We start from the raw sequence: 27298 nt of genomic DNA on the forward strand, positions 1-27298 counted from the left end.
CTTTTGAGTTCTCTACCACACCCCGTGACACAGGATGCCTCTGGAAAAATCAACACATGAAACGCCGGGTTGCCGACTCGCTTTGAGATAAACTGCCGGGAATAGAGAGCCTGCTGTGTGTCCAGGGGTGCAGGTGTTGGTGCGTCTCTGACTCCCACAGCAGGGCAGAGAGTCTTTCAGGCTCCTCCAGCATGCAGAATAACTATTACATGCTAACTGTCCATGTGTCATACAATCAAGATTTAGAATGATGTATTTTAAATATACACACTAATGTGACCTCTTTGGCTCAGGATGCGTTGGGTGTGTGTGTTGGGCCTCTTGCTGGTCCTGCTGCATCTGTCTACCTCCCTGCTGCTGGGAGCCTTCAACATCCAGATATTTGGAGACAAGAAATCCTCCAACGCGACTCTCATGAACATCATCAGCACGGTCTGAAAATGTTTTATTTTTGTTTCATTCATCCAATATTCCTTTTTTCTAAGACTGTATCTCATCGATATAAAGAGGATATATTTTGAACAGCACTGAGTAACGTTAAAATACCACAAGGTTTACCCGACAGCTGGCCTCCCTTCAACTGCAATAAGTTGGCAGCACATTAGAAAAAGGAGATGTTATGCTGGTTCACCTCTTTTAGTTCTGTTTCTCTTTGTTTCAGGAGAACTCTACTTGAATGGAATGAAACTAAACAGACCACTAATATAATAAGGCCGCACCGCAGCAAGAAGTCTCATCAGATATGTGTTGTTTTCTGTTTCTCAGATTGTCTGTCGCTACGACATCATTCTGATCCAGGAGCTCATAGACACGGATCTGTCAGTGACCGCAAGACTCGTGACGGCCGTCAACAAGTTAGACCAACCACACACCTTATATAGTGCTTATATTACTACACACAGAATATAGTGACCTTCTGTGGAAGTTAAGTTGGACGGCTCATGAACTCACATTATGATTTGAGACAAACTAAATGATGCTCTACATCTGTGTGTGTTTGTGTGTGTTTTCACAGTCAGTGTCCTCAGTTCGCGTACGGCGTCATCTTCAGTGACCCTCTGGGTGCTAGTTCACACAAGGAGAGATATCTCTTCCTCTACAGGTAAACAGAGAGAGGCAAAAACAACCGATGCTCTGCAGGAATCCTCCGTTGAGACCCCACATCAGTGACCAGAAAACAAACATTTATCTTTTAAAGTTATACTTCAGATCTGCTCTGTGTCTTTGTCCTTATTGTCAGCGATTAGTGCCAGAAAACGACTTATGTAAAAGTAGCCAACATTACAATTCAAATACTCAACTACAAGCATTCAACATCATAAGTATTATCAGAAAAACATAAAGTATCACAAGTATAACCACATAATGCAGCAGACTGAGCCCTGTCAGAGTAATAGATTACAATGCTAGATTATTATTATTTATTATTATTGATTTACAGTTGGGCAGTTTAATCTGTACCAATGTGTCATGTTACAATGTATGTTACATGTTTTGTATGTGAAAGCACAATCTGAGAAGCAACCTGAAGTAAAGTAACTGAAGTAAACCTTGATTGTAAGTATTTGCCTCTGAGATGTAGTGGGACGGACGTATTTAGTAACAGGAAATGGAAACACTCAAGTACAAGTAACCCAAAATTGTACATGTGTATAGCGTCCAAAACCTGCAGCAGAATGTAAACCTTAAGTTGACACGTGTTTCTGGTCCTATGCACATCGCTCACACACTGCTCGTAGGTGAAAGCAAAAAAGGTTTTATTGATCCAATTTCCCTCGTACAAGTTGGTGAAACAAGTTCCTTTCTTCCTGAAAGTATCGCTGTTTATCTCGACACACTCAAAGAGTCCACAGATGAATCCACAGATTGTTCCACAACATAATCCACATAACACGGTTACTCCCCACCGCTGGTTGTTATGAAAGATGGTTGAGTACAGATAATAGCAGATCAGAGTTTAAGGTAAATATGGGTGATCATGTGTCACATGCTGTGCTAGAAAACTCTACACTTTTGACAGCTTTTCGCATTTGAAATTGCCATACTATATGGAGTGTCATATAAAGAAACAGGACAGCATATACAGCATACTATCTGCTCTATAAATAGCCCACTTTAAAAACACCAAACACATCATGAAATCTAATTCCTGCAAAGAATACTGGTGAACACAGAGTACGTTTTGGTCCAGCTGTATTCAGCAATACAGTCTTCCTTTGGTAATTATACGTAAATGTGTTGGGCACAAACAACAAAAACCATGACACATCTGCACATTGCATTCACCCATTCACACATTCAGGACCGGTCAAGCTGCTCCCGAGTGGTCACGGGACCGATAAACGACGATGATAAACAACTTGTGAAAATGCTCCAGCAATGCTGTGAATAGCTGACTACAAGAAAGAGTTGATGAACTTTAACCGCTTTGTGAAGACTACTTCAAAAGCAATGTGTTTACAGGAAGTGAGAGATGTGGTAAAGTACTATCTTTCCTCTGCAGGGCGCTGATGGTGTCTGTGGTTAGATCTGACACCTACAACGACATTCCCTACGGTTTCTACAGTCGCTTCAGCCGGCCGCCCTTCATCGTTGAGTTCTCCTCCACACAAACCGGTAGGCTCTGAAAGAGTGCGGCAAAGAACAGAGAGCGATAACTCTTTCTCACTGTCAGACGCCAGTGATGTAGGTTGCCTCTCTCGTTTGGTGACCAACTGAGAACTAAACACCAGACGTGTGTGAGAGATTCTGAGGTCACGATCCGTTGGTCACCAAGGCCCCTTTAAAAGATGTTTTGTCTTCAGTTGAATTCTGACTGCCATACAGTATTTATGTCCGCCAAATAGGGCCGGCAACTCTGTGCTGCCACATTTAAAAGACAGTGAGCTCACTTTGTTGTTGTATGAATCATGTCTGCCACATCCAAAACATCAACTTGTCTCTTGTCATCTCGTATTTTCCTCTTCGTTCACTCACTCCTTTCTCCTTCCTCCTGTTTTATAGCTGTGGGGAAGTTTGTTCTGATCCCCCAGCACACCTCTCCAAGCGACGCTGTGCTGCAAATCGATGCCCTCTATGACGTGACGACTTATGTCCGCAATTACTGGAACACCAAAGTGAATATTCTCCTCCAGAAAACACAAAAACAATTGGTGGAAAAACAATTTAAAAAACGTGTAAAGGATGATTCATTTGTTATATGAGATTGGGATGGTTGAAACTACTTCTGCTCTCCCTGCAGAACATCGTGCTGCTGGGCGACTTCAACGCTGGTGGCACTTATGTATCGAGCCCCAGATGGCTGTGGATCCGCCTCTCCGCGGACCCATGGTTCCACTGGCTGATCACCAACAATCAGGAAACTACAGTGCCAAGAACAGGGAAAACAGGCTTCCCTTACGACAGGTGGACACACACACACACACACACACACACACACACACACACACACACACACACACACACAGGTGTACATACTCTAAAACCCACTCCTCTTCCTGTATCTGCAGGATTGTGGTCACTGGTGACATGATGAATGGAGTGGTGCCTAGCAGTGCTGGGGTCTTCAACTTCATGTCGGCTTTTGGTCTCACCGAGCAGCAGGTAAAATCAACTTTAGCTTTAACTCTTCTCTGTGATAGAATTCACATCAGTTGCAATTTACAAAAAGGCCGGGTCTATGAAGAGCAGCTTAACACTTTCATGTTTTCACCACAGAAATAAATGAAGGAGTAGAACGGACATAGAACTAGGCTATGGCTCGGTGTTACAGCGGGTCGTCCTCGTGTATGTGTGGGATGAATGTCAGTTAGTCCTGAATGCTTAGTCCTGATGGACAGGTGTCATTTTGCATGGCAGCCCCTGCCATCAGTGTGTGAAAGGGTCTGAATGGGTGAATGACATGTAGTGTTAAAGCAAGTACATTTAACATTTACATTCACATTCAAATCAATGTGGCAGGATAGTCAGAGCGTGGCCATTTTTATGTGTGCCGTTGTCATCGTGGCCGGTGTAGCGGGCTAATTTCGGTTTCATTCAGACTTCCAATGGCAGGGGAGAAGATGAAACATCTGGTTCACCCAGGGCCGTTCCCCAAATGTGGCGATGTCGACTGCATAATTTGTGGGCGTGGCAGACATTGTTTGACATCTTCTCTGATTTTGAGGCGGCTGTAGCTCAGTGGGTAGAGCGTGTCGACCTCCAACCAGATGGTCGATGGTTACGAAGTGTAGAGAGCCAGAGTAAATGAGTAAAAAGGAAGTGTGGCAAGAGTGTGGATTAAAAGGCAGAATTATAATATAACATTCATAACTGTGTTTTTATTGGTGTATAATGACCTGAAACTAAGAAGGCTTCTGCTTTACTTAGCTTAGAATTAATTTTTTAATCCGTTCACTCTATCTCCTTCAACTACACTCACACACACATGGAAGTAAGTCAGCATACAGAGCACAGAGGCTGCGGTGGAAATATTTGCTCAAAGGCACTCAAATGGATCAGGCAAAAAACGTAGTTGACGAAAAACAGGCACAGAACATAACACTAGGAGAATGGCTGGAACGCTTGACACAAAGGACTAAGATGAAGCGGCACAGAGACAGGGGAACACAAGGTTCAAGTACAGTGGGGAGGTGTAGGTGATGGGACACAGGTGGGATCAGTCAGGGGCGGGGCAGACAATCACAGTGGCGGGAAAACACAAAATAAAACAGGAAACACCGACAAATGATAAAGTAAGAAAAACAACAAAGGAGACAGGATGAGACAATACAATCTGATGTCTGTGTTCTTCATTACTGATTATTATGATTTATAAACTTCTTATTATCTTATTTATTTTATTGACATTTTAAATGACTTCATATCGGGACGTTGCTGTTGTACATGTGGTGGGGAATGCTCCAGAGAGAATGAAGCAGTAGGGTTGTTGTGAACGCAGAGGGCTTGAAATGGTGTAAATAGGGACGGGACAGCACTTTGCTGCAACATATCACGTTACCATGAAAATGACAAAAAATATGATGTATAATTGTGGGTATTTATTTTATACTTTGTACTCCTTGATTTGAACGTCTTTCAGGCTCTTTCCTCACAAGATGAGATCTAACTTCATATCATCTATTTACTCGTTTTTGTCAAAACAGCTTCAATGACAAAATCAAATATTTGATGAATAAATAAATAAATATCTTATGATTTCATGTTTATTTTTTTTTCCATCTTTAACTAATGTTTCTGAGTAAATTTAATATGACAGGCTGAACACAAGTGAGCCGTCCTCTTTGTTTACCTTTTTTTTACGTCTCTATGCGTCCACTGGTTACCCCGTGTTTAACGTCACATTGCAATGATTTGTGGGTAATTCCCTTAGGCTAAGTCAGCATACCATGCTGACTTACGGAAAGGGTTCATAAAGGGCTCAAAAAGGCCAGAGAGCCCTCAAACACTTGATGATTTGACAGTGGGACATCCCTAAACCCTCACGGACTTCGCGGGAGCGCGCCTCAAAGTCCGTGAGTCCGTAAGGGGGGACATTGGGATTTGGCCAGAGCCATCTTTCGAAAGGCACCAGTTGGCATGGCCTCATTCCTTCTGGGCCCTTGTCCTGTCTCTGTGGTGGCTCGTAGTGTTTTTTGTGTTCCAGGTATGTATTTAATGTGATGACTTAGCATGCCAACCATTATAAAATACAGCTGCCTTTAATAATAACTCTGGACTGACTTGTTGGTTGGAAATTCTTTTCGAAGCTCCATCATCGTTGTGCCGTCGATGAGTGACTGCATATGTTAGTACCTCATACACAAGGTAGTAAGTCGTCACAACCTTCATTTGTATTATTTTGGAGCACGGTGAGCCCTGTTTGTAGGTTCACCTGCTGCTATTTTGCCTGTTTTGCCTTGAAGTTTTAATTCATTTACATTGTTCAACACAGTGATTTTCAACCACTGTGCCGCGGCACACCAGAGTGCCGTGAGATATCGTCAGGTGTGCCGTGGGAAAATGTCCAATTTCACTTAATCGGTCCAAAAGAATATTTAGTTGCTGCAAATAATTTGCCATTGTGGAGCGTCTGTCTGAGCTGCAATATAGTGGCTGGCTTAGTAATTAAATACTCTTCCATACCAGTGGGTGGCAGTAGCAATAATGACCGTGTTCATTTAAAACAGTAGAATTAAATGATGCGCGGGAGAAGTTGCGGTGACAAGACGAACAGCGATGGAGACTCTGAACTGGGCCCTGGACAAAATTCTTAGTTTATGTTGGATAGGACATTTTAGGATATTAGATTATAATGTAGTCTTAGAGTTTTTAGTAAGGGCATTTTTAGCTTAATATGTAATAATTATTTAAGATCCCTTATTGGTTCCAGTATTGTTTTTGTCCATTAATATTCTTTCCTCCCCGCAGCTCTCGTCCCTGCAAACTTGACTATTTTCTTTGATCCCTTAAATAAAACCTTTGGTTCATTTTTACGAAACACGTCTCTGTCTCATAATGGTAACGAATCTGAAGGCCTTAAAGATTCTACAAACCACTTAATGTTTCATCCTCTTGTCACAGCGTAGGAAAGCACATCGCTATTGCCATGGATCATTTATTGTAACCAGCATTAACTAGCTAGCTAGCTAACTAGTGGACAGCTGACTAAGTGGCTAACTTGCTAGCTCCATCATGCTTTAATGCTACACCATCATGCTTTAATGCTACACTGGTTACAGAATATGAGCTGAGCTGCAGGCTGGTTGCCAACGGCAGCTCTGGGTCTTGATTGTGTTCTACTCCTATTCCATGTCAATGGTTTTCTCCTTGCAGCAGTGATGTAGAAGTATAGTGACGGCTTGGTCAATGCACAGTGACATCACTGTTGGGAGGTTACAGGTGCAACAGATTCTGAACACGAGGAGGTGTCAGTAAGGCGTTATTATGAATCCTACTGCTCTTCTTGGCAAGACCCGCCCTGTGCAGCCATTCAAGCGCAAGGATTGGCCAGCAACCATGCTCACCGAGGTACTGGTAGCCTGATTTGTTCAGGTTCTATGTCCTGACCAATGGGCTGCACTGGCCCAAACAAGTAAAGGTCTAATGGCTAACCCTAACATTGTCAACCAGCTACACAGGGCAGTTTTGCCAAGAAGAGCAGTGGGATTCATAATTGTGCATCAGTGTATCAAAGTCCACCTCCACGCACCTCTAAAACTCACCAAATAATCTGATTTTATGGAAGGTTATGTGCTGGACTGTTTCTTTCATTTGAGCAGTTGAAAGAGACTTAAGGAACCCTGACCAGCCGAGCAATAGTTCAGCTCAGGGCCCCAAATAATGCAGCACATTTAAAATTCATTTTTACCAGTTTTTGTTTTGACAGTTGACTATTTTTGAAAACAAACTTGCACACATGCTTGGAAAATGGTCATCGGTTTTGGTTGATGGTGCTGAAACATGCAAAACCAGTACTGTATGTAGTCCTTTAGTCATGCAAGTGAAAAGGGTATTTTGATGACTTGAGTTTTACAAAACATGATAAACAAACCAGTTTTTTTCTCTCTCTCTCTCTCTCTCTCTCTCTCTCTCTCTCTCTCTCTCTCTCTCTCTCTCAGGCATTGGCTGTCAGTGACCATTTGCCTGTGGAGGTGACGCTGAAGTAAAAGGGTACCTGAATCATGAGTGCCAAAACCGTTGCAGAGACCTCCACGGTGAATTGGGATAATGATGACTGCGTGGGGGAACCCGCTGCAACCATGCAGCGTTGAATTGACGAGACCAAAATAAACAAATTATTTCTGCTGTTCTGTTTTGTCATTTTCTTCAATGTTTGAAGCAGCATAAACAAAAGTCCATTCACCTTTATTGTATCAAGTAGCAGCAACATTTTCAGAGGTATGTATCGAAAGCGTTGCACAAAACACTAAAGCGATCTGCATGTCGTGACGCCAGCAGTAGCAGCAGTACGTCTGTCTCTGTTGCCCTGAAACCGAAAGAGACTTTCTGAGGATCATTTTTAAAGATAAAAATGAAAGTGACGATGTGATTTTGAACAGCTTCATTTCATTCCTTAATCACACGAATCAATCCTCTGACAACAAAAACTATCATTGCTTCAGATATTTCAGATAAAACCGTTCGATCACAAAGGCATCGCCCACTGTGGGCTGTTCAAATGCACCCAGGGTTACTTTCATTAGTTATGGTTCATGAAGGTGCAGCAAGGCTAGGCACTCGGTGGAGACCGGCCTGTGGCATTAACTGACTGTTCGCTAAAGCCCTCCCCCGAAGAGCAACTGTCCAATCACCGCTTAGCAACCGTAACTGGGCACAGCAGGTCTGTGAAGCTTTGGCTAACTAGCATACTGAATATTTCACAAAATATGGTTTGATGGAAAATTGGAACGGATTGATGTTACTTTGATGTTACTAAATAAAGTATTTAGAAATTTGGATAGAAAACATTTATGTCACTGAATCACTGGTGTCTGTCAAGGTTCAAGGTTAAGTTATTGTCATTGTCCAACACAGGGTTAGCAACAGAATGCAGTTGTTCCTTTCTGCTACATGAGTGAAACAAACAAACGACTTATTATGGTGAGTGTTCCACGAGCTTGCTGGTTGAACAGTGAAGGTGAGCTGCTGCAGGGAGCTGTACTCAACCATCTTAGCACAAATGACACAAATGAACATGTGACACCGAAGGCAGATGCGTTTTACAACTAGTGTCACGAAGTCCCCCAAACAAGTGTATCATTCTATAAGTTTCCCCTCTCTCCTTGCATAGATATGTCGGGTGAAATTTAGCGTATTCTTGAAACCTATTTTGTTAAACAGTTTGAGAACAATTAGATACTAAATAGGATGTGGGCTCTGCAGGATGACTGTTTCCTTGGGAATGATGTGCAGATTTTTAGTCCCTCCATTACCTCGTAAAGGCTTGTAAAATAATGTATATAGCTGCCATGAATGGTTTACAATCCCTCCCCGGCCCCCCTTAGGTTTGGGCTGAGCCCTGGATGGCTCCGCCCCTGCTGTGGAGCATTGCAAATGTTACCTCAACACAGTGAGTTGGTGGTGAGTTGAATAATTCTAGAAACTGAATCAAATCAAAAGCAGAAATTCTTTGAATTTCTATAGTAAGACTGCCACATTGTAGCCGACACATAAAACCACTGTGAGAGACAATTTTTCCGATCGTACCTCCTTGACCTGAAAACCTCGAACTCCATCCGCAACACACCTCCTCTCTTCACCCCTCCCCTCCAGCCTGACCCGGTCACATGCACTGTGCAGGTAAATAAAAACCTCCCGAGAGAAGTTGCAGAGGAGCCTCCGGGGATTCACACAAGCAACGCCTCTGTGCCCTGTTCACAACAGGCCTTCTCCTTCCCCACACGACTCACAGAAGCAGGTAAATATGCACCTCCGACTCTTTCATGCAAAAATGTTTTTCATCACAGTAACATGGATGAATTATTTAGTACAATATTATTAACCTGTTTGTTGTTGCGGCGAATCATCTTTCTTGCAGGCTATCCAACACTATGCACAGATCCTACTTGATGTCACAGTAACACAGTTTATGGTTTTTAATCTGGCTGACTAAATGTAACTTACAGTCACATTTTATGTTGGATCACCAATACAAACCACCACCACACTCGAGCTGATGATATTTTACAACCTTTGCACCCTGAATCACCTCCGCACCAGCATAACCACGGTAACAGGATAATGTAATCTCCCACAATGCCGGAGGTAATATTTTACCCAGGACCCCCTCTGCAAACAGCAGCGCATGAAACGACTCACAGTTATATAAACTTGCAGGAATAGAGATCCTGCTGTGTGTTCAGGGGTGCAGGTGTTGGTGCGTCTCTGACTCCCACAGCAGGGCAGAGAGTCTTTCAGGCTCCTCCAGCATGCAGAATAACTATTACATGCTAACTGTCCATGTGTCATACAATCAAGATTTAGAATGATGTATTTTAAATATACACACTAATGTGACCTCTTTGGCTCAGGATGCGTTGGGTGTGTGTGTTGGGCTTCTTGTTGGTCCTGCTGCATCTGTCTACCTCCCTGCTGCTGGGAGCCTTCAACATCAAGTCATTTGGAGACAAGAAATCCTCCAACGCGACTCTCATGAACATCATCAGCACGGTCGGGAACTGTATATATATATATATATATATATATACACTTTATTCTTTCTCTCTTTCTCAGACTGTGTCTCATTACAAGAACCCACATTTGAAGTGTAAAGACGATATATATTTGAACGGTGCAAAGTAAAAGTTGAGCCCACATGTTGCCTCCCTTCCATTGCAATAAGTTGATGAGCACCAACTACCAATGGAGATTAAAGGAGCACTCAGGGAATTTTATTTTTTTTCACATCCGTAAAGTTTGGGGAGACTCACAAGAGGTCGATTAAATACAAAAACAAGAAAATGCATCCTACATTTCCCACAATGCAACCATTATCATTTTATAATTCCTCCAGACCCTCCTTGATTGGTAAATATTCATGGCTTTTAAATTCTACTTTCCCAGTTTGTAACGCATGTTTTCAGTTCATACTGTCCAAGCCCAAGCTCACATGATCCTATTGACATCACTATGACATCATAGGGGTAATGTTCTCCTCCAGTGGCACTGAAGACATCATACAGCTGTTTTGAGAGTGTTGTGGAATATTTCTAAGTTAATCGGGAGAAGAGAGTTTTGTTCACAAATCAACAACAAAGTCTTCAAAAGATTCAAAGTTGTCTTTTTCTCTGTTTATTTGCTTGCAAAGGAAGAGTGCACAACACAATACGTATTCAGCAGCATGTTGTAAAAGCTTCGACTAACTACAGGATTCATCATCGTTTTATACATGGAGACGTCCTCTTCAGATAAATCACACACAGGGGAGGAGAGGTCTTTTGACACAGGCCGTCTTGATCTGCTCATTATCTAGTTTCTGCTAGATGCGTTCAACTGGGAACCAGTTACGGTTATCAAGGTAAGATGAGACTTCCGCCTGCAAGTTCCTCATTACTGCATAGTTTTAACCACACGTAAGTTTCGGGTTCACAACACGGACACACAGAGTTCAATATATTTTGCCATTACAAGAGGTATTTCAAGTGGTACTTCCCATGCAGGGCTCTACTATAAGGATTCTTTAAAGGGACTCTGGTGCTTGGAAACAATACCACTTTCTTCCATAGGGGTCGCCAAAAACAAAACAAGAAGAAAGCGTTAAATAAAGAATAAACATGACAATTAACTTTGGTCTTCGTTGTTATTTGATAACAGTTGAGCAATAAAACAATTTGTATAGGGGCGAGTGAAAACAAACATTTGAGTTGAACGAGTAGAATTAGTGAAGTGCCCCTTTGCTACCGACATTAATCATTACGGGAAAGAGATGACTTGTTGGTTCCCCTCTTTACGTTCTGTTTTCTGTGTGTTTTATGGAGAACCTTACTTGAATCAACTCATACAATAAGACACCGCTGCTATGAGAACTCTGGTCATATGATTCGGATATACGTGTTTTGTGTTTCTCAGATTGTCCATCGCTATGACATCATTCTGATCCAGGAGGTCAGAGACAGCGATCTGTCAGCGACCAAAAAACTCATGGAGCACGTCAACAAGTTAGACTGCACCTTACAAAGCGCACGTTATTATGATAATTACATTTATTATGATGTGAGGTAAACTAAATTATGTTTAATCTGTGTGTGTTTTCGCAGAGGTTCTCCTCAGTTCAGGTACAGCCACATCGTCAGCGAGCCTCTGGGTCGCAGCTCCTACAAGGAGAGATATCTCTTCCTCTACAGGTAAACAGAGAGAGGCAAAAACAACCCATCTGTTGTAGGAAATCCTCCGTTGAGACAGTGAACAGAAACCAAACTTACATTGTTGGATTATTACTGCTGATTTTAACCTTGTAGCTGGTCTTAGTGGAGCTCATCTTAATGTCTTGATGTGCTCTGGGGCAGTTTAATCTGTAACAATGCGTCATATATTACAATGTATGTCATATGTTTTGTATGTGAAAGCTCAATCTGAAAAGTAACAGTGAGTAAAGTAAACTAATTGTAAACATTTGCCTCTGAGATGTAGTGGAGTAGAGAGGTTTTAGTCACAGCAAATGGAAACACTCAAGTACCTCAAAAGACCCTCAAAATCATCCTGAGGCGCAGTACTTGAGTACATGTACTGAGTTACTTTCCACCACTGGTTTAAATAAAGCCGGTTCAATATACATATTAGCAGATTGAACTTGGTGATCATGTGTCACATGCTGTGCCAGAAAACACCACACGTTTGACCGCTTTTCGTGCCATTGAATACAATTTCTCAACGAATTCACTTAAAGGGCCAGTGTGCAGGATTTAGTGCCATCTAGTGGTGAGGTTGCGGATTTAAAGCAACTGAATACCTCTACGTACACAAGCGTGTCGGAGAACTATACGATGGCCTTCAGGTAATAGTGGCTCTAGAGAGAAGGCTCTCTCTAGAGCCACTATTTGGTTTGTCCCTTGTGGGCTTCTGTATGAACATGGAGGTGCAACATGGCGGATTCCGTGAAGAGGAGCATCTCAATATGTAGATATGAAGGGCTCTTTCTAAGCTAAAGCAAACACGATTCTTAGTTTACGGAAACATAGTTGTGAATATTATATATTCCATTACTGCCAATAGATCTGCTAAATCCTACACACCGGCCCTTTAAAGAATCACCAAAGTGTGTTTTTGAATGCAATTTACTCGCAAGGATGTTTGGAAATGAAAATGAATTTAAATTTTGAATGCAGAATAATCCTATGGCAGTTATACCTAAATTATTTTCCTTGGCAAAAAAGAAAAAGGCATGAGACATCTGCACACCACATTCACCCTTTCAGGATTAAGCTGTGTGGTCGGCCCCAGAAGGCACAGGATTTACTTGTTTAAAAGTAAAAGTTTTTACAGGCAGTGACAGACGTGGTCAAGTCTCACTTCTCCTCTGCAGGGAGCAGACGGTGTCCGTGGCTACAAACTACACCTATGACGACGGCTGCGAGCCGTGCGGGACGGACACCTTCAGCCGAGAGCCCTTCGTCGTCATGTTCACCTCCAAACAAACCGGTAGGCCCCCGGGGGCAAGTCCGCTTTTGTCTCTGTCAGACACCAGTGATGTCGATTGCCTCATTTATCAGGCAATCAACTGAGAACTTGTGTGAGATTCTGAGGTCACAGGTCTATTGGTCACCAATGGCCCTTGAAGAACAACTCTAAAACGTGTGCATTCTTACTGCCATACAGTATTTATGTCAGCCAGATAGTGTTGGCATCTCTTTTCTGCTCGATACAAAAATCTCAACTTCCTCCTTCACGCATCTCCCCCTTCATTCACTCCTTCCTCCTTTTTTTATAGCTGTGAGGAGCTTTGTTCTGATCCCCCAGCACACCTCTCCAGACTCCGCTGTGAAGGAAGCCGACGCCCTCTATGACGTGGTGGCTGATGTCCGCGCCCGCTGGAACACCAATGTGAATGCCCTCCTCCACAAAACACAGGGAAAAAGAGTGCAAATGATGATTAACTTGTTACAAATATGAGCTGATGGGTAATTGAAACGATGTATCCTCTCCCTGCAGGACATCGTGCTGCTGGGCGACTTCAACACAGGCTGCAGTTACGTATCGGGCTCCGACTGGCAGCAGATCCGCCTCTTCACGGACAAGAGTTTCCACTGGCTGATCACCGACGAGGCCGACACGACGGTGTCACACACGAACTGCCCTTACGACAGGTGGACACATGCATAGACACTTGCATGCACACACACACACATACGCACAGACTCTTAATTCCAACCCTCTTCCTGTATCTGCAGGATTGTGGTCACTGATGACATGATGAAGGGAGTGGTGCCCGGCAGCGCTGAGGTCTACAACTACATGGTGGACTTGAAACTCAGCCACAGTCTGGTAAAGACAACTTTAGCTTTAAATCTCCTATATGATAGAATTCATGGTAGTTGCAATGGAGTAAAAAAGGTTGGGTCTATTAGGAGTTGCTTAACACCGGCTGGGGATCGTGTTTTTGCTCAACCTTAAGTGGGTAGAGCGTGTCATCTTCTAGAACGTTGGCTATATGATCGCTGACTCCTTCTATCCACAAGTCAAAGCGTCCTTGAGTGAGACAAGATACTCCCAGTGCACTTTAGAGCAACCGACTTCTTCTACAATGCTGAGGAAGCTGCATTCATGCGCTACCATTGGCTGCGGTTCTGAAAAGTGAAGCCAATGCGAAAGTGCCTTCAACTTGCATTCTCTCTAAAGGCCATCTGGCTGCAAAAAAGAAGTCTGGTTGTATCGAAGTCGATGAGAAAATCAGCCTCCTTCTCACTTGATTTATTCCCTCAGGAAACATTGTTCTGTAAATTTATGTTTGCAGACTAAACCATGTTTTACATGGAAAAGCCTGTTTTCTGTTCAACCGAGGCAATCTTCTGTATGCTTAAGCTGGACTAACAAGAAACTGCTACAGGAGAAACCTACTATGTTCTCTCTCCCTCAGGCATTGGCTGTCAGCGACCATTTCCCTGTGGAGGTGGAGCTGATTGGCCAGGCTGCTGCTGCTGCCTGAACCTCGACTCCCACAAGTGTTGCAGAAACCTCCAGGCTGAACTGGAGTCATGAGAGATCAGTGGGGGAACTCTGTGCAATCACACAGCATTTACATTTACGAGACCAAAATAAACAAATTATTTCTGCCATTCTGTTGTTGACATTTATTTTAAATGTTTGAAGCAGCACAAACAGAAGTCCACGCACCTCTATTGTATCAAGTGGCAGCATCTGTAGTGGCAGGTATCGAAAAATGTTGCACAAAAAACTGAAGCCATCTGCGTATCATGACAACAGTAGTAGTGATAATAATGGTAGTAGTGCGACTGTCTCAAAGACAAATCGAAAGATACTTTACTTCTCAATGCGGCCATGGGGATCATTTTTTAAGATGAAGTAAACTGCCAAAACTGAAAGTGAGTCTTTTTATTCTTTAATCACACAAATCAATCCTCTGACCACATAAAAACTCCCATTGCTTAAGAATTTATAGGCTAAAAAGCAGTAAAGTCACATTTTGTAGATAAATCTGTCACAAAGGCATCGCCCACTGTGGGCTGTTCAAATGCACCCAGGGTTACTTTCATTAGTTATGGTTCATAAAGGTACAGTAATGCTAGGCACTCGGTGGAGACCGGCCTGTGGCAATAACTGACTGTTCACTAATGCCCTTCCCCAAAAAAGCAAATGTCCAATCACCGCTTAGCAACCGTAACCCAGGGTGGTAGGTTTGTGAAGTTTTGGATTTCTCTACAAACAGCAGTGAATTTGTTTAGCTTAAAAAAAAGAGAATGAGCAAAAAGTGTAACACATGGATTTGTTTATTTGCTTTGTCATAAAATGTTAGCATGTCCCGCTAACTAGCTTACTGAATACTAGCTTACAAATGACACAAATGAACATGTGACACCGAATGCCTTTTTCAACTGGAGCGTATCATTCTATTAGTTCCCCCTCTCTCCTCTAGCCCCTCCTCTTTTTAAGCATCTCCATATACATGCCCAGTGACTTCTGAATGGAGTCTTTGGTGATGAAGTTGACAAAGTGTTTGATGTCGGCGTCTCTGTTGGACGTCAGCTTGTCGATGGTTGGCTTCCTCATCATGGACTTGGTGATCGCTCTGGCGTGGTCTGTGAAGTGCACAGATGAACAATTAGCTCACCGATTCCAAAGGTGAAGTAAAGTCTATGAAGGCAAATCACTGTCAAAATCCCAGAGCGCAAATCAGATCTACGCGCGTGCGTATTTTACTTGAGCGCTTTTACATCACTCAGCGAGCAGAATTCACGCTCGCGAAACTTCAACCCGCTCGCGAGCGAGTCTTTTTCCTGCTCGCTTGCGAGCAGTTTTTCTTTTTGCCAGTAAGTGGGCGGACCCAGTCTCCATTGTATCTCTACATCTATTGGTTACAATCCTCGTCTTGGGATAAACCGGATATCACTCTGACGCAGACGCGGTCTGATAGAGGTGGTTTTCAATGCGCCACTAAACACTACTCCACTACATCTCAGCATGTTCTACATTTGTACATTTACAAGTTTTGTAAACTTTTCAGACTAGAGGCTGATGAAATACAAATTATTTTAATCGAGTTGTTAAATACAAAATAAAAACGTGTTAAAGTTAAGTTGCTCAGATTGGTTTAAATTCACTCCATCATTCTATTACAGACAGTGTGTTTGATAGTGAAACCTCTTGTGACAAACAGCTCAAAGAAACTCTTTGATCTTAATTGATTAAAACATGATGTGATCATATTTAGAGATATAGAGAGAAGAGATATAATATAGTTGTATATAATTAGCAACAATTTGGACCTGCTCAAAGATCTGGAGCCAAGATTAGGGACCACCGTCTGTATATTAACTGTTAAATCACTGACAAGTAATAAGTGGATGAAAAAGTATTCAGATCCTTCACTGCAGTAAACGTACTAACACCATACTGATGAAACAATAATCCACTCCGAGTAAAATACCTGCATTCAAAACCTTAGTCAATGTTATTATCAGCAAAATGTACTTGAAGTGCAGAAAGTAAAAGTACCCGTGCAGTAAAAAGGACATTATTTGCCCCTGACCTGCAATCTGAAAATCTCCCCCGAGCGTCTGCGTCAGAGTGATATCCGGTTTATCCCAAGACGAGGATTGTAACCAATTAGATGTAGAGATACAATGGAGACTGGGTCCGCCCACTTACTGTCAAAAAGAAAAAGTACTCGCGAGCGGGTTAAAGTTTCGCGAGCGACTTTTGCTCGCACGAGAGCGAATTCTGCTCGCTGAGTGATGTAAAAACGCTCATTAAAGTAAAATGCGCACGTGGATCTCATTTGCCTTCATAGAAGTCGCATTTGTTTTTTTTACCCCTACATTAATGCTGGCGCTGGTACCTTTATCGGTAGCATCAATAGGTAGTAACAACTTGTAGTCTTACATGTGACTACGCACACTGAAGCTAAAGTACCACAAGTGGAAGAGTACACAAATGTGACTAGACTGGCCAGTTCACTGGTCATGCATGAAAGGTGCCAATATACCTGGAATAGCCAACCACTTGGTCATGGTCTGCTTGGCTGTGGTGAGGATCTGGTCTTCAGGTACCAGCTGGTCCACCAGTCCTATCTTCAGGGCCTCTGACGGATTGTAGAGCAGCCCCAACTGAAGAGCCACCTCTGTGGTTCTGTGGCCCAATGTGTTCTTCATGGTGTCCATAAACCTGCAGACAGCAGCGGCAATTCAGTTTTTGCTCAGTGGCGCCCCTTTGTTGTTAGCTGATCAGTCGAGCTGTCAGAGCTAGCACGGAGCCCACACTGTCACTAACTGCACGCCCTGAAGAAATATCTGAATTTGGGGGGAAAACGTGGTTTCAGAGAGAAGCAGACGGAAGGGTCTACAATATGCGTGTTCTTGCCACTGACTTGGCCTTTTGTTAAAGAGTACAAACCTTTTACTTTACCCAGAAACAGCAGCTAAATACTAAATACACCAGTTCATCATTTCACCGTGTCATGAAACACTCTTCATTCCAAGACAGTAGAAAAGTAAAACGCACCAAACCTGTTCCAGCAATCACCAACACTGGTCAAAATAAACCCTTTATTCCCTGTGTTAGATGTCAAAATATTCTGGCTCTACACCCGTCCCCCGCTACTTCCCTCTCCCAATAGTTTCACACCCAAGGCGGAGAATTTAGGGTATTTTTCGTCAAAACCAGATTTGGTGATTGTTGAAAAAGTGGAAAAATGAACCAAGGCGGGAGTTTGAATGAAGTGTGTTTTACCATGCAGTGAAGTTACTGTCTTTGTATTGTTGTCCTATAATTCCTTACCAGAAAGGTGCCACGATGCCCAGCAGCGTCTCATTTAGGCCGATGCTGTAACGCGGGTTGTCCGCCATAATCCTGTAGTCACACGTCATAGACATGAGACAGCCGCCTGCAGGACTGGAACCCTGCGGAGGGAGTGACAAGGTTGGCTACGGGGCAAATCGGCAAAGACGTTTGATTCGTCAATTTTCTGCTGATGATATTTGCGTACATTGATTGCAGCTACAGTGATCATGTTGGAGCCGTAGAGTTTCAGCCACATCTCCTGAACGGCTCTCCAGAACTCTCCACAGCGCTCTGGACTCTTCCCGTACATCTCCATGATGTCCAGCCCGGCTGAGAACACCTTGGGCTGGCTCTGGATTCAAACAACACACGCATACACACTCGGGGGTTAACGGTCCAATGTTTCACAATAGTCACACTCCAGCACTGAAAATGTTAGCCACACGGATTACATAACATTCTAAAACATTACGGAGTATTTACTATAATTAAACTACAAAGCATTATTATAAAGCTCATCTGTTATTAACTACCTTGTAATACAAATACAGAGCACAAAGGAACAAACAATGAAGTTAGACTGTACCGAGGTGATGATGAGGCCTCGGCAGCTCTTATCCATCTCCAGCTTCTCCACACCGATGCAGAGCTCCGTGAGGAACTCTAAACTGAGGCTGTTGACCGGCGGACTCTGCAGGCGCATCACAGCCACACCTACAGACGGAGAGAGAGAGAGATGCTGGTATTTTACCTCGATACGTTTGACATAAATTATCTGCAAATTCATGTCAAAAGGAAAAGAAGGGAGGACATGAAATGTCAAGTCTTCATAGTCAGCACAATCTAATTTACATTTCCCTGTCACATTTAAACTCAAGTAGGGAGGTGGGGAGCAGACATTAATGGCTCCGACTCTTTCAATCGTGCAGAAGATGTACTGATCTGTTGGCAAAATGTTTACCTTGACTTTGGTCAAACTCCACGTCTATTTTAGGCGAGGTGGAGTTGTTCCTCCGCTGAGCGGCGAGGACAGGAGACGCACATACTCTGCCATGACTGCTGCAGGAGGAGGATCGCTGGGAAAGAAGACCTACACACACACACAAGTACATTGTATTTGAGTGAAATCTTTCATGTCTCTGGTAGCAATTCACAGGTTTAAACAAACAACAATCTAATAGATTTCTATCATATAGATGCACAAATAGATAAGCGGCTGGGTGGAAACAAAAATAAAACAAAAATGGTGAAAACAGATAATGAAGCGTATTTAGTTGCAAATTTAGTTGCAAATTGACAAGTGCAAGACGTATGGAAAGCGATAGCAAACTAATTACATACACGCTTTATTCTTTATCTTGCACTTCTTATAAATGCAATTTTCTGTCCTGAAAGATTACAAACAATTCATCGATTGTGGAAATAGTTGCCGATTTATTGTCGGTCATCAGTCACTCAAACAATGGAGTTAAGTTTGCGTGCATAATACAAAATACAAATGATTTTGTGTGCATTTATTGTTAAATAGTTGCTCATTGTGACCGGGGGGGGGGGGGGGGGGGGGTGTGAACCAGAGGGGGCTACAGAAGGCATTTCTTCATGCAGTGTCCTGTGACCTCTGTTCCAGTTTCTGTAAAGCACAGTTTACGAAGCTAACGAAGCTAACACGGCTGCTAACACGGCTAACACAGCTAGTTAGATAGGTGCATACACATTCAGACATACCTGACAACACGCACTTGTTCCTCAATGCAGCTCTCAAGGCCATTTCGTCCTCAGACTCAGGTTCAACTCCGGATTAGAGACAGCAGGAAACAACTTCCGTTTTCTTCTTCTTCTTCTTTTACTTTAATGGTAGGTTGCAACCGTCGCTTAAACGGTGCATAGTCGCCACCTACTGTACCGGAGTACGTATATATTGGTCCCTGGATTGCTTTGTATCACTATAAGGTAAATAAAGTAATGAATAAATGATAGTACTAATAATTAAAGAAAAATAAACACTATATTGTTGGATGTATTCCCATTTCTTTCCCATTTCCTTCTCTCATACCATAGGAATAGAAATGCAGGACTTATATTTGTAATGGAGTATTTTTATATTGCCGCTTTGTTACTTTTACACAATTAAAGGGTCTGAATATTAACCCACCAGTCCCTATTGTTACACTGTATATTAAATAACGAATGAAACAGAAGAGTGTCTATGGCATGGACATTAGTTAGCAAGGTGATAACACAATGAAAAGGTCATTTTAAAAGCACTTGTGATAAATATGCCTGTTGGTGAACAATTCTTCCTATAAAGTGGTATAACGTGAAACGGCCTAAGTGCACAGGATAGAGCAGGTGGTAAAAGATGAGATGGAGAGGAGGAAGAGAGAGAGAGAGAGAGAGGAGAGGGGAGTGAGTGAGAGGTGTGTGTGTGTGTGTGTGTGTGTGTGTGTGTGTGTGTGTGTGTGTGAGTGTGTGTGTGTGTGTGTGTAAGTCATGGCAAAGCACAGGTGTGTGATCGTGGCAGAGAGACACTACGCAACGATGCTCCTCTCAATCAGTGAGTATGTTATTTATTTATATTTAAATGTGATTTTACATTATGTGAAAGTTCCAAGTGTTTTGTGTGTGTTCTTTTTTTTAACGTACAGTTTTGGGTCGGGATTGTTTTGTAGGTAGTTGCAAAAAAAACGATTTTAATGAGTTAATTCTCATGGATATTGATGGGTTTCAGTGATAAAAGAATAACAACTAAAGAAGGAATTGAATTTCAATTAAATCTTAACTGGACAATAAATGGACCTTAACTGTGTTGATATTAAAGATGTGTTGCCTCATATGTGTACAGCAGTTGTTTTGGTTTTTATGGATTTGGAACTAATAAGGAACATAAACAATACATAAACAGTGGCATTTAGTGTTGATTTAGCTGTTCCAGAGTACTCATGTATGTTAAGTATACAGTGTGACATGCACTTTTATGTGTCACCTTTTGTATGCGCTCATATGTTCTTTTTGTTCACACTCCTCTTCAGTGCTAGCTGTGATTGAGCGACATAGGAAATCCATCGGTGTGCGTCACCTCTGTACCCTGTAACCTGGGGGACACACACCTCTCCCCCGCTGTTTTCTCCGCTCTCACTTCTTCTGTCCGACCCCACCCTGTGTGATCATGGATCTCATGGAGTGGGTCGACATGGGCAGTGGCTGCGAAGATGAAAACTGTGGCCATGCATCTGGCTTCCCTGAGGACTGCTTGGACCAAGAGTGCCACTCGGAGGAACGCGTGTTCGGATTGATTGAGTTAGGTGGGTAAAAAATATATGTCGATGTATGCAGGCAATAAAACGCTGAATACGATCTTGCCAAAGACAAAATTAAACTCAGCAATATGTCTGCCCGCTTAGCCGCGGCTGCGATGTACTTAACAGTGTCTGTTAATTACGTCAGCTGTTTGCCAAACAGACCGTCCAAAAGACAAAAGGGTGCGAGATTAGCCAGAATGCGAGATTAGCCGTGGACAGACACAGAGACGCACACTCAGTCGCGATCCCATAATCCTCCTAAAGGAGATTTAAAAAAGAGAAATTCGATTACAAAGTGGGGATGCAACTAATATAGTTATCCCCTTTGACTTTCATCTTATTTGATTGAAGGATATTGTGGTGTCAGTCCAATTACAAACCCGCCATTAAATGTTGTTGCCTCTTTCCTTCGATATTCAAGGAATAGTTCAACACCAGAAGCCGGTTTGCTTCGCTTAACATGAAAGGCCCTAAAAACCTATTTTTTTCCCGCACAAAATGATGCCAAAGTTTGAAAAGCTTCACAAATTTCCAGTGGTTTTCTAACTGGTCTGAAGTGAGCGGGGATCTGTTGGATAACAGCTGCTATACATGTTTTACCTTTTGACAGAGCTTTCCCATAATGTCAAATTATTCCCTTAAATTTCCACAGGCTAGCTGTTCTAGTGATCATAAGTGCATGGTGCAGTAAAATTCAAAGATTTTCATTTAATTTTCCACTCTGACAATGTGTGGAATAAATATAAAAGTGATTCTGATTAAACATATCAATATTTCATATTCTAGTGTGTGTGACTGTCATTTACATTCCACTGATGCTCTTCGGCCTTCTGGGAAACACACTGACAATTCTGGTGGTTTGGCTCCGCCCTCACATGAGAAGCTCCACCTACCTCTACCTGAGCAGCATGGCTGTCAGTGATCTGTTGATACTCCTGCTGCTGCCTCTGGATGTGTATAAGGTACGGTACACACGCACACACGCACACACACATGGTGTACCCTGTTTGTTTGTACCCTTTTTTCATGGATGTTGTGATATGGTCTGACCCAATGTTTTGCTCAAGGTGCAGTCACAGCAAAACTTGCAGACCATTGATGTGAATGAAGAAAGGGGGATGATGCGTTTTGTTCCTTTTGAGAATTGTGTACCAATAATGATTTAGCACTTGTTGCCATTTCCTCAATGTTGGAACCCAACAGCTATCGGTCTGGCAACAATTTAGCCTCCGGGGGCCACTCTAGATGTATAAAGACAACTGGAGTCGGACCCTTGCTCAGTGACGCATGAAGCTCAGTGGGCCACGAATGCCTTTTAGAGCATGTTCGGGCATGTGAGCGCGCCCCAATGGCTAGTTCATTGGCCGTAGCTCTGCTCTGTGCTTACAAGGCGGTTACAGCTGTTGAGAGTCAATTGATGCTCTGACTGTCACATTTAGCTCCTTAAAATCAAACTTTTTAAAAGGGTTTCAATACAATAGAAGTGCGATTGCCTCCATACGACCCTCAACATGGCGACGGCTAGCAGAGCCGGCAGCTAGCTGCAAACGGTGTTAACACCACAAACCGTTTAAAAAAACGTTAACAGTGTTGTCAGAGCTAACAGTGTTTACCTACGGAAACCAGAACACTTCCTCTGCTAAAACCTTGCCCGATTGTTTGGCCCTGCCCGTTCTGGATCGACCATTTGTTCACTGTCATTCTCACCTCTGTGGAAATTGTCTCATCGTTCTTTTTCTTTGGTTGCACGTCTTGTTGTAAAACATTACTATTCTCGTCTAAAACATGCACCTGAGTGTGACTGCTGCGTCATGAAGTGGAATAAAGGTGAAAACGAAAAATGGCGTCAGGGTAAAATGATTGCTGTGTCTCTTCCAGCTCTGGAAGCCCAGACCCTGGCCTTTGGGAGACCTTGCCTGCAAGCTGACAATGTTCCTCTCAGAGTGCTGCACCTTCTGCACCATCCTCCACATCACCTTCCTCTCCCTGGAGAGGTACCTGGCGGTCTGCTGGCCATTCACGGCCAAGACCCTGCTGACACGTCGCAGAACACGGGCTCTCATCGGTTGCCTCTGGCTGGGCGCGGCCGTCAGCGCGGCACCGGTGTTGGTCATGGTTGGAGTGGAGGATGTCGGGGGAGAGGAGCTCGGGCTCGGTGTATTGAGGGAGGATGGAGTGTGGACGAGCAAGGAAGGAGAACAGGGAGGGTTTATGATAGGTGGAGGACAAAGAGGAAGTGGAGACAATGGAGGATTAGAGGAAAAAGAGTGGGGAGAAAAACAGAAAATGGGATGGGGTGAAAGAGTCGGGGAGTCAAAATGGTTTGGAGAGAAAGGGGAGAGAAAAGCGGGACTAGAAGAAAGAGGCGAGAGGAATCAAGGGGATGGCGGAAAAAGAGAATTTGAAAATCAAGCAGATGAGGGAGGTGAAGAAGAAGGAGAGATGGAAGTTGAGGAAGAGCGGCAAAATAAGATGAAAGAGGATGAAGGAGGAGGACGGGAAGAAGGCGTTGACGGGGGTGGCGAGATTGACAATAGAGAGTGCCGCTGCACACACTTCGCCGTCACCTCCGGCCTGCTGTCGGCCATGGTGGTTCTCTCCAACTTGTACTTCCTGGTGCCCCTCTGCATCCTGGGACTGGTCTACAGCCTGATCGGACGGACGCTATGTCTCCGTCCACAAAGCAGACGCAGAGACCAGAGTCACCGGCACACGATCAAAATGCTGGGTGAGAAACACACGGTCACTAACACACACACCCTCAGGCGCTTCTTTTGACGAACTAACATAGAGACTACTTGTTTATTGAATATTCACGCGGAACAGAAAGTGACAAACTAGCAGGTGGTGATAATTAACCTCGGTGGGGCCACAGGCATTGACACCCTGCTAGCAACGTTGTCAAGCTTGAACTGTTTAAAATATCCGACTTGATCTTTTTTTAACAGTATTGCAACTTTTTGCATCAAATTATTATGTAGATCAAGCAAGACTATTGTTTGTATAATAAACCTGTTTGTACGTAAAAAATTAATTTTCAAGTAAAATCAAACGAGTATTTCAATAATGATTTCAAACCATATTTCCAAAATCGTCGCTTGCGAAGATAATTGTTTCAAGATTCTATTTTTATTCATGATTTTTGTTCAGCTTTGACTCCAACTAGAGGACTATTCACAACAACTTAGTCAGAAAAGCAAACATCTCAGTTTAGCTACTTAATCTGTCGCTAATGTCGCCAAGCAGAAGGATCCTTTATAAAACAATTAAATTCAACATAAATGCTGAAATTCCATTTTTCAAAAATGTAAAATGGCTGTCAAATGGCTGTGAATATAAAAGTGGTAACAGCCTACAATTCAGCCTCCGTTTAGTCACATTGTCGCCATCTGTTGGACAGGAGCAGCTACGCTGGCAATGGCTCGATGTGGACAACGGGAAGAAGTTGAATACATTATGTCTTAAACAAGTGCAACAGGTGGCTAAAAGTCTGTGCTTCTTGACAACAATAAGTTACAAATTTAAATCAAGCTAAAGTTAGCCTGCTAATACATGAACGGTTTAAACTGTAGAGTGGAACCGGTAATGTGGAATATTGGAATAATACGTCAGTAAATGCCCCACTCGTGAATTTTAAAGCGTCTTTAAAAAAGGCTGGAGCTAACAAGTGTCTAAATGAGATGACAGAGGTTGTTGGGGACATTTAACATCAACGCAGCGACTATTCCCCCTTTACAGCCTCGTTTGTAGCCTCCAGCTTTTTACTTCTGCCGATTCCATTCATGCCTCAAAAATCATAAATGTGATGTTCATTTGGGAAGATTTTCTTGCAGGACAAAGATCTTAAGTATCATGAACATGTGTTTGCCACAGATCTTATTTTCTGCAATAAATCCAAAATCCAATGGAAAAATCCCATTGGCGTGTTGTCGAGGGAACCAGTGCGATGCAGACTTCCGTGTTGACCTACAAAAAACCTTCATCCCTGCAACACTCTATTAGACACACAGTTACCAAATAAAGTTCGTGAGCATATTTGGATATTTCCCATCATTCAAAACCAAATAAAATATACTACTTTTTCCTAAACGCATGCACATATATACATATATATATATAATATATTATTTATATATATATAATATATATATATATATATATATATATATATATATATAAATAAGATATAATTTGACCCACTAAACCGGTTATGTAACCGCTGAAGTGACATTATGTTCGGCAGCTCTTCAAGCTACAGCGACTTCCCGTTTAAATAGTTGATGCTTTTGACTGGATGATGCTACAGATGTCTCCTAGCAACCAGTTTAGACATTACTTATGTCTTTAGTAGTTTCTTTTTTTTTTTTTTTTTTTAAGATTTTATTTGTACAGGGACAGTTCACATTAATCGACAGCACACATTAATAAAAACATGACTGTAAATGTGACAGTGTTAGCTAAAAAAGCTAATTTTCAACCGTTGTCCCTGGGCACGGTGTTAGAAGCCGCTAAAAACATTTAAACATTTAAAAACTGTTTAAAAAGACAACAACACAAAAACAAGCAAACAGAGCTGTGCAATACAATCCTGCAGACACAGGATCAAACATGACAGACAAGCAGGCAGGCAGGCAGACAGACAGACAGGCAGACAGACAGGCAGACAGGCAGGCTACATACGGACATGGCAGGCATGAGACTGTTAGTGCTGACACACCTGGTTGTTAATGAGCCAGGCTTTGAGGTTGTGTGTGAAGAACCTGTATGTGGTGCTCTGTCTTATGTGTGACATTTCTTTAGTTTTAAGCTTTAACTGTCCACTTTAGTTAATCACTAGTTTGATACTAGCTACTAAAAACTATATCGGACATTGCACATACATTTAAAGGACTTAAAAGATTCAATATTGAGTCTATTGAGGCTACTTAAACACCGCGGTAGCATCTGATTGTATTAGTGTTGGAGAAATATGTTTGCCACTTTCAGGTGTTAGTGATTCTAACGTACTCCCCCTGTGTTTTTCTCCCCACCCTACCCCTCTGTGTCACCACCTTCTCCAGGAGTGATCGTCTTGGCGTTTGTCCTGTGCTGGCTGCCCTTCCACGTGGGTCGCACCATCTTCTCTCTTTCAATGGGCACCGGTTCTGACGGACAGGAAGGGCACACGGACACAGACGTGCACGCTGAAATCAACACCCTCGCTGACGTTGCCATAGACGCAGATATCAACGCACACGCTGAAGCCATTAGCCACTCAGAACACGCTCACTCAGAGCGAAACGAAATACTCTGCGACGTCTGCGCAAAGACCAAAATCGACACACCCACTGATGTAGACGCACACCCGGGTAGATTAGGACACAAGAGAGACACAAACAACACACACGCCAACAGGCCGAGCGGTACGCATGTACACACGCTCGTGCAAAACGGGACACTCATGCGTGTACGCTCACGAAATAACACGCCTGAACACACACCTTCCGCCGTGCGCACACACACCGTGACGCCCACTGGCCTGTACGAAGAGGATGCGCGCAATGACACACGCTTCGACGGTGCACACCCCGACACGGACGCGTATTTTTTATACTATCTGTCTCAGTATTTCAACCTGGTGTCCTCCGTCCTCTTCTTCCTCAGTGCTGCCGTCAACCCTTTACTGTACAACCTGATGTCCGCCAAGTATCGACACGCCGTGCGCAGCCTCGTGCGCACAGACACGCAATCCCACAGCCTGCGCACGACCACGACGCGGCACTCCACGACCACTTTATAAGGGCCAATACTGCACGCACAGAAACAGACGCAAAATTAAAACAATGAGATTACGTATAGATTAAAAATGGTGTTTTTGTGTTTGTCAATTATGTATCGGAAAAATTCATGATAAGGATGTATTGATGTTATGTTCGTCAAAAATGTCAACCAAACGTATGGCTTGGACACGTAAAGGATAGGTTTGGAGCGCAGGTGTAAATATGAACAGTAAATAAGCAAAAAACTACAAACTTCATAAAAGCATTGAGCATGTGGCTGTTTCCTGAAGGCATTATGTATCCGTGTAG

The 27298-nt window shown here is 43.0% G+C and overlaps 4 protein-coding genes across 4 annotated transcripts; 3 read left to right on the plus strand and 1 right to left on the minus strand.

The window, feature by feature from the left end:
* Nucleotides 1-294: 294 nt before the first annotated feature.
* LOC306787350 (deoxyribonuclease-1-like) lies at nt 295-6429 on the plus strand (the record flags this gene model as incomplete). Its single annotated transcript, XM_079282466.1, has 8 exons — nt 295-432; nt 766-854; nt 1016-1102; nt 2504-2616; nt 3004-3116; nt 3242-3405; nt 3510-3603; nt 6409-6429. The coding sequence occupies 8 exons, from the start codon at nt 295-297 to the stop codon at nt 6427-6429; spliced, it is 819 nt and encodes a 272-aa protein (XP_079138592.1).
* A 3582-nt stretch (nt 6430-10011) lies between these two features.
* LOC306787351 (deoxyribonuclease-1-like) lies at nt 10012-14620 on the plus strand (the record flags this gene model as incomplete). The annotated part of the gene is made up of 8 exons (XM_079282467.1): nt 10012-10149; nt 11548-11636; nt 11736-11822; nt 13001-13116; nt 13406-13518; nt 13627-13781; nt 13866-13959; nt 14552-14620. 8 exons carry the CDS (start codon nt 10012-10014, stop codon nt 14618-14620), a joined length of 861 nt encoding a protein of 286 aa, XP_079138593.1.
* A 401-nt stretch (nt 14621-15021) lies between these two features.
* eci1 (enoyl-CoA delta isomerase 1) lies at nt 15022-19769 on the minus strand. The gene is made up of 7 exons (XM_079282296.1): nt 19657-19769; nt 18893-19021; nt 18518-18645; nt 18137-18283; nt 17929-18050; nt 17138-17316; nt 15022-15731 (listed from the first exon to the last, which is right to left on the minus strand). Exons 1-7 carry the CDS (start codon nt 19697-19699, stop codon nt 15565-15567), a joined length of 915 nt encoding a protein of 304 aa, XP_079138422.1. The 5' UTR covers nt 19700-19769; the 3' UTR covers nt 15022-15564.
* A 1328-nt stretch (nt 19770-21097) lies between these two features.
* Nucleotides 21098-27009, plus strand: LOC306787352 (growth hormone secretagogue receptor type 1-like; the record flags this gene model as incomplete). Its single annotated transcript, XM_079282468.1, has 5 exons — nt 21098-21233; nt 22017-22192; nt 23109-23958; nt 26291-26371; nt 26813-27009. The coding sequence occupies 5 exons, from the start codon at nt 21098-21100 to the stop codon at nt 27007-27009; spliced, it is 1440 nt and encodes a 479-aa protein (XP_079138594.1).
* Between the last annotated feature and the right edge of the window lie 289 nt (nt 27010-27298).

Source organism: Melanostigma gelatinosum (assembly GCF_949748355.1).
Source record: "Melanostigma gelatinosum genome assembly, chromosome: 13".
Classification (NCBI taxonomy): domain Eukaryota; kingdom Metazoa; phylum Chordata; class Actinopteri; order Perciformes; family Zoarcidae; genus Melanostigma; species Melanostigma gelatinosum.